This window comes from Rhinolophus hipposideros (genome assembly GCF_964194185.1).
Source record: "Rhinolophus hipposideros genome assembly, chromosome: 19".
In the NCBI taxonomy this organism is placed as follows: Eukaryota; Metazoa; Chordata; class Mammalia; order Chiroptera; family Rhinolophidae; genus Rhinolophus; species Rhinolophus hipposideros.
This window is the reverse complement of record NC_138065.1, coordinates 8,423,947-8,431,961: the sequence shown is the minus strand read 5'-3', so window position 1 is coordinate 8,431,961 and position 8,015 is coordinate 8,423,947. Positions and strand designations below refer to the sequence as shown.

Sequence of the window (8,015 nt, the reverse complement as noted above, 5' to 3'; positions counted from 1 at the left end):
CTCAGGGAACCTGCCACTTGCCCTTAAGCTTGGCACATACTGTTTGTTTCCTCTTCCACCCGTCTAACTCATACTTCTGCTCCAGGTCCCAGGAGCCTTTTCTGTCCCTCTCTGCTAGGTGAGGCTTGCTCTGGTCTGAATGTGACCTGAGGACGGGCCATTCACCACTGTGGCCCCGTTGCTTAACTGTGACAGAAGCTAACATGGATTCTTAACAATGTGTCATGCACTGGGGTAAGTGCCTCATGTCACCTTACGGCGCCTGTATCAGAAGCTCTGTTACCTGCTCTCCACGGAACTGGATGTTCCAAATAACAGCCACTCCATTTCCTCTCATGCACGGACCAATGTGTGTGCCACACTCTTGGAAAGCACAGGTTTTATTATTATCTGGGTGTGGCAGGGCCAATAGGTCAGGAGATGAGTGGCACTAAAAAGATAGTTTGTTGTACTCACAGTTCCCAAGACGAGGGGGCACACCACGCACTGCCACACGGGGAAGCACCAGGGGTCGTCAGGCCAAGGGAGCAAGGGAGAAGCTCGGGCCGTGACAGTCCTTATTGTGGTCTTCACAGGAAGGAACTGGGTAAGCAGACTCAGGATTGGCTAGTTTGCATCATTTCAGCTGGCTCTGAGGCGTAGGGCTTGTCTGGTACCTGGGGTGATTAGAGGTAAGGGACAGGGGTCCCGAGCATGCACGCCCAGTGAAGGAGGGGGCGGGAGTAAGGGCTCTGGATTGGCTGGTTTGCACATGAAAGGCGTGCTCACAGGCGAATCATTTCCTTTCTCTAGGAACTGGCTAGCCCTGGGCAGTCTCCAGCATCAGCAAGGCCCTAGATGTCCAAGTGTCAGAAAACAATAAAATGACTTGAGGAATACACTTCCTGCTGGGGGCTTGTGTGCTGCTCAGGTAGGCCTGGGTGGCTCAGCTCCATCCAGAGAGGTGACACTCCCCTGAGTCCTCTCTGTTCTGTTTATTTTCCAACCTATCTGTGCTAAGAGTACTGGTCACTATGAGTATATAAATGCATTGAATAGTATGCAGACCAATGAAATGTGAGTGCCAAAGAAGGAAGTGTTGATCAAAACAAGTAACGTGACTTCTCTAGAAAGACTCAATAGAGGCAAATTGCTTTTTTAAAAATGCTGTTAATTTAGGTTCAAGCAAAACAACTATAAAAGACTGAAGGAGCACAAATCACAGAAATGTGGAAGGATGCTGTACTCCATTGGCTTCACAAATGGTTTTTAAGTTCGCACTCCATTTTAAAGACATCAAACCTGAAATTTGTAGAAAAGAAATTATAGGTTTGGTTTATGCAAAAAGAGATAGAAGACTCCAGACAAGAGACCCGTACTCAAAGGAAAAACCTGGGCCTCTGCCAAGAGATTGGTGAATGAATGTATATATGTATGTGGTTGAGGTGAAAATAAAAATTTTAAGACATGTTTTTTATGATTTCCAACCTTAGCTAACATTTTCTGTTAATTGATCAATTAATAATTCTTAATTATGTCAGACAGTGGAGTTTCTGCTGTTGTCCCCATTCTTATAGATGAGAAAATTGAGACTTAAATTAAGTACTTTGCTCAAGATTTGAACCCAAATCTGATTCCCAAGTCTGTAAATGTTCTAAATCACTACACCAGCCTCAGGGCCTGAGTATTTTAGGCATTCAGTAAGTATTTCTTGAATAAGAGATGAGTAAAAACTGGGCCCTGCCCTTACGAAATCCGTGGTCTTTAGGAGAGGGAGGCATGTAAATAACTCATTGTATTACATGTAATAAGTAAAATTATATAGAAGTTCACTGCCATGGCACAGGAGGGAGTGGTGAACTCTAAGAAGTCAAGAAAGGTTTCACCTAGAAGATACTTTCAAACTGTTTTAACTGAATGGTCATTTACCAGGTAGCAGTGGGGTAAGGTTCTAAGCAAAGGGGAGATAGCATTTGCAGAAGTGAAAGAGGGAAACGAGGTAAAGAGACACGTTCAGAGAAATACAGCGGTCTGTGTCTGAAGGGTGAGAGTTGAAGGGTGAAGTCCTGGCGGAGTTGCCAAGGACAAGCTCGTAAAAGTCAATCAAGGAGTTTGGACTTGATTCTCTAGACATATTTGGGGAGCCACTGCAAAACTAATCAGGAAAGTACAGGGCAATGTTTGCATTTTAGATTACTCTGGCAGCAGGGGAGATGGGGGCCTAGGCAAGGCTGGAAGACGAATCACATTGTTTAGTCCAAGTGAAAAATCGAAGCCCTCAAAATGTGACAGCAACAGGGTAGAATGAATTCATTACAGGTATACCTCAGAGATATTGCAGGTTTGAATGTCGATCACCTAATAAAGCAAATATTGCAATACAGTGTGTTGTAATCTTTTTACTGGTCGAGGGTCTTGCCTTCAATTTGTAAAAAATGCAGGGAGTTGGCAGATCATTTGATGCCTTCCTGTGGTGTCACTGCTTGGTGTCCCATACCTGTAGACATGAGGCTCCACCCATATACTTGGGTAAATCCATACCTGTGGGGTAACCATCAATCAGACCTGAATTATAAGAGCTCAAGTAGGGAGAGGCGGGAAATCATGATCAGCTTCCTGCTGACCCCTTGGGGATTTCCTTTTCTGTCCTCCAGTCACTGACTCTCCCCCACACATTCTACCTTCTGAAAATTGTGAGCCGCAAGCTAGAGGTACAACAGAAAGAGCACTGAACCAAAAGTGAGAAGGCAGCCTTTTCCTAGCCATACAATTTAGTTGATTCCTCTGTGCCTCAGTTTTCTCTTCTGTAAAATGGAAATAGTACTATCACTTGGTGACGTGATTTATTCTATAAAACTGCCTGACATGTAAAAGGAGCGTGACATGTAAAAGGTCCCTGTTTAAATATTTTTTGGATCTGCTTAGGATAGGAGGCCACAATAGCTACAATTTCTATGATTCTGAGGAATTAATATTTGGGCATGTCAAACCTGAAAGAAAAAAAAGCATACCAAAAAAAACCTCTTTTCATTAATCTTCCAGGGCCGGGGACAGTATTTTTTCTTTAGTACATTCCTGTGTTGCTTTGTCCAGAACTGGCCCTCTCCCTCCATCTTAATCAAGAACTACATTTTTACATTCCTTTCAAATGATACAATTGCAATGCAGTGTTTCTCAAGGTAATAGAGTAACTGTCTCTTGCCGGCTCTATTTTTCCTTTCTTCTTCTTTTTTCCCCCTTGACAACAGAAAGCTTCTTTCTCCCCCTGGAAAAGAAGTGACATCACCCTGTGAATGTTAAATTCTGGCAGAAATGGAGCCACTAAAATGGAAAGAGAAAAAAAATAATTTTTTGGCAACAGCCAGGCATGAGAAATTGCATAGCTTGTGTGTATTTCAGGAATACAGGTTACTCTGTGTTATTGGCAATGATTGTCTCTGTGGTCGATGCTGATTTCTAAAATAATTCTCTTTTCAATGCACTTAGCAGATTGACTGCATCGACAGCCCCAGTTCTTTACCTCTCCCTTTGCCCTGTCACTTTGCAGTTCTCTGCACTAAAGAGATGGAGCCTGTTAACCCATCTCTTGCGTTTGGACTTGGCCATGTGACTTGCTTTGATCTGTGAGATGTTAGCAGTCATGATGCAAGTAGAAGCTTTACAAGTACGGATGTGTTTCCCCTAATTCTGTTGGATCACCTTTTAAAACATGCCCAGGTTACTGTACTAGAGGGATGTGAGAAGGATCCAAGCCAAGGTCTTCCTAGATCAACCACCTCCCGCGAGCTGACCCACAGGCTTGTGAACAAAAACAAATGGTTGCTGCTGTATGCCGCCAAAGTTTTGGGGTTGTTTGTTACACACCAATAACTAACCAATACAGTGCATTTGCCTAAAATTTTGGTGCCTGGGGGTGATCCAAGACTTCAACTGAAATGGTGAACCAATCTTTGACTTTTAGTCACACTGATATTAAAGTTAACAGCCTGGAGAGGTCATTTGAAAATCTCCATTCTGGTTACACTGCCCTTTAATTGTTCCCTAAATACAACCTGCACATCCCTGTCTCTGTATCTTTGTAATTTCAGTTCTCCCTCCTGGAATGTCCTTCGATTTCTTCTCTATCTAATTGAATCATACCAGCTCTCCAAGGACCTCATTAAAACCAGCCTTTTCTGAATGATCTTTGGCTGCCCAGCCTATTGACTCAGTGTATTTCTTGCCTGAATCATAAATTGGATACCCAACACATACTGCCTTAGATGGCTACTAGTTCTCGAATGCAGACTAGAGTCCCAAGTTCCTGGAGGGCGGGGACCCCTGTCCCCTTCTTTTGTAAGCCTTGCAGTGTACGTTGAAAAGGGAAGTATGGGAACTTGTACTAAACACGTTAATATTTGTAGGTTGACTGACATGGGTGGAGCTGATTGTTAGGTAGCATTGCTAATGAATAAAACCAATGGGAGATCATTATGTTCATTACCTAAAACTAATACAATCTTATGTGTCAATTATATAATAATTTTTAAAAAGACAGAGGGGAAAAAATAAAAATAAAAAAGGAAGTTAGAGGCCTCTAGATCTCCAGGCCTGAGTTTCTAGAATGTCACCCTGCTCTATCATAATTCCCACTGGGAGAATAAATCCTAACTTCAAATGCCGCCTTTTCTGTGGAGATTTTCCTGATTTCCCGTTGTCCTCAAGTTAGACATGCTCTTTCCCTCCTTCAGATGTCCACACCTCTTCACTTGTGTTTCTCCTAGGGGATGTCACCCAATTTACCTTGTGTGATAGCTGGTCGTGGTCTTGTTTCTTTTCTGCTCACCTCCACCATGCTTCCCCATCACAAACAGAAGTTCCTAAGAGCAGAGGCTCCACTTTATTTCCATGTGCATCTCTAGCACATGAAAGGATGCTGATTCTGGAGCACATCTGGTGCTCCGTTAAGATTACTTCCTCATCTGCCTGTTCTCTGTCTCTATGTTAAATACCCTAATTCAGGCCCCCGTTCTTGCTCATACAGAAAACTGGAAAAAGCTTGTAACTGTCCTTGCCTCCTTTCATCTCTCAACCCGTTAGCAAATTCCAAATACGGAATTCAATTTTAAAGGAAAATCTGACCATACCATTTTCCTGCTAAAAACAAACAAACAAACCCTCTCACTAGCTCCCTTGTTCAGTGGGGTAAAAGATAAACTCTTACGCGCGCCGCGTGTGGCCCACCAAGATCTACCCAATTTGCCTCTCTAGATCTTTGCCCTTCACACCAGCTTCGAACTTGACTCCAAGGAGGGGGGCACAGCTGGTGCGACATTATTCGTGCTAAAATGTTTCTCCCCAATTGTACCTGGCCCCTTTCCTCCCTAGTTGTCTCATTTGGCCCAGCCCAGCCCATCCTGACTCTCTCTCCCTCCCACCCACCCATTTCCCCCATGCGCTTTGAGTGCCACATTGACTGGTGTGCTTTCAGCATTGCATTGTGATTATCTGGTTAAATGGACGTTTCTTGAGCCAAAGGCTGAGTCATTGACACCTTTGTATGTGCACGACCTACGACAGCCGTCAGAACATAGAAGTACTAAAAAAACTTGTGGATGGATGGATAGAGCCAGAGATCTAAGTGTAGGCTTGACCTCGGGAACTCGTGTCCTCAGTGAGTTCAGCCCTGGTCTGGTCTTTTAGAACTAGAGTGGATTGAGTGCACCGGAGGTCAGTGCCCACTGAGGCACTCCCCGGCCATCTTTGGTGCCCAGGCCCACCCTGGGCAGATGAAGCTTCACTTCCATGTCGCCTGGTGGTAGCTGGTCTTCATTGAGCACTTACTAGATATTGTTCCAAGTGTTTTAAGTAACTTAATGTATTCAATTCTCACAGCAACCTCAGGGGGTACATACTATTAGTATCTCCATTTTATAGATGAGGCTTAGAAAAGGTTAATTAACTTTTCTAAGAGCACATAGCTATTCAAAGTAGAATGTGTGTGCGAATCCAGGCAGCCTGACTCTAGAGTCTGCCATCCTCACCATCACCTCATGTCTCCCCAGGTTTATGTTTTCCGGGGGTCCTTCTCTAATTTCTCAGGTCTTTCCCAAGATGGGAGGAGAAGTGAGAGCTAATTTTTTATTTAGTTAGTTTACTTAAATTCTATCGTGATTATCTACTGGTGATGTGTGTTTAGCCAAGATGAGGCCTATATTTTCTTATTTTTATCTGTATAAGTATATATGTACCCATGAAGAAAATGAAACTTTTCATGTCCAAGTTTGATTAGCAAAGAACCATAATGCAACCAGTTTTGCTTGTTGCAAGCCATCTCTGTTTGTCCGTGGGCTGAAAAACCACACCACTTCCTCTTTACCCTTGTGAGAGCGCAGCATTTGTCACTCGGCGTCTGAGCACCTTCAGTGACAGCCCCAGGAAAGGTCGCTACTGGTCCCAATGGCACGCATCCCACAGGTGGCCTCTTTCTTTCTCTTTCTGAGTAAGTAGTCGGAATTCCGCGTGTTTCTCTTGTCACAGGGACCCGCAACTTACAAGGCTGTTGGATGATGGAACAGGACCATTTGGTCTCTATAGGAAAAACAGTGCCACCCATCGCTGGGATTGGCGATTAGTTTTGACTTTTGTCTGTGTTGCCAGACCTGCCAGCTTTGCTGGCCCTGCCTTCACCATGTCTTCCGGGGGTGGCCTGTTCCTGGAGGTAGTGAGAGGCTTAGCTCTCCAGGCTGAGAGGCGACGTTAAGGTTTGCCTGATGTGAGAGCTTGACTAAGGAAGGGTGCCTTGGGGATGTGGTTGGATGGAAAGAAAGGTCATCAGAGTACCTCATCGTTTTTAGGCTAAGCTAAAAGGAGGTTCTAGACCTCCCCTGTGAGCTGAAGTAGGGATGGATTACTCAGAGACTGAGGAGGGGGGCAGGGAGATTCACGTGGCTCTGCTGAAGGGCATTGGAGGGACTTAGCTGACCCACGGGCATTTATACGTGCTAGAACCAAGTAGAGGAAAGGGAAATTTAGAGGTGAATGGGACAACAGATGCACTGGGCACGGAATGAAATAGAGCAGATAGAGCGGGTAGCAGGTACTTTTGTGGAGTGTGGGTTCCTCTAGCATCCAGTGAAGCCTATGGACCACACCTCAGACTCATTTCTTAAATGCAGAAAATAAAATGCGTAGGATTATAGGGGAAATCCATCCTATTGAAATGCAGTTATCAGCACGTGTTTAAATTGGGACGTAGTCGTTTATTTGCTTCTTTACACATTGTATAACAAGATTTAGAGGTGGTCTATTAACCACCAAACTTCAAAGAGTGACGCCGACGAACAGCGTTTCAAGATATCTGCAACAACTCCAGTGTTATGTGAAAAGAAGATTATCTACGGTTTGTTGTCTGCATTCATGACTGAAGGAAGTTTCCATTAAGATTAGCGCAAATAATGCCGTAGGGTTTTTTTTCCCCCACCCACGTTTACGGACCCTTCAATCCCATATGGAGACCCAGGTTAAGAACTTCTTTAGAGAGACTGGACTGAGTTAACACAGGGACGTGAATGACTGGGGTGGTAGAGGAACTAGAACTTAGTTCGTGTGACCAGGGCTCTGGGTAAAGCATGAAAAGGATGGAGCATGCAGCCAAAGCGATGCTTAATAAACACTGGCTTCAGTTGAACTGGGCTCATGTCTCAAGGGACATTGGATAGTGCGAAGTAAGGATCAGATCTGGGGCCTGAGGTGGCCTACAGGGACATTAGTAGGACCAGCTCCTGGGTGATCAGGGCCCCTCTAGACTGGCCTGGCAGGTGCTGACGGCCAGGTTGGCGAATGGCATCTTTTGGGGACTGCTGGCTCGTGTGTTCCTCTTTGTCCTGAGTGGGATTCTTAAGTGGGATTCTCAAACTGCTTAGTGTATTTGGAGTGTGTGTTTCGCTTGTGTGTAGGGGGAAAATGGATTTCTATTGGGAAGTCAGACAATTGCAAATTCTCATATTTTCTCTCTCTCTCTCTCTCTCTCTCTCTCTCTCTCTCTCTCTCTCTCT

General features: G+C 44.6%; 1 protein-coding gene across 1 annotated transcript in view; it reads left to right on the top strand.

The window, feature by feature from the left end:
* Positions 1-6,417: 6,417 nt before the first annotated feature.
* CD101 (CD101 molecule) overlaps positions 6,418-8,015 on the top strand; it is a gene marked incomplete at its 5' end in the record, with an annotated part of 34,965 nt that continues 33,367 nt past the window's right edge. Inside the window, one exon of the mRNA XM_081025277.1 lies at positions 6,418-6,460. Within this exon, the coding sequence (XP_080881403.1) occupies positions 6,418-6,460 (43 nt within the window). The remainder of the gene's footprint in view (positions 6,461-8,015) is intronic.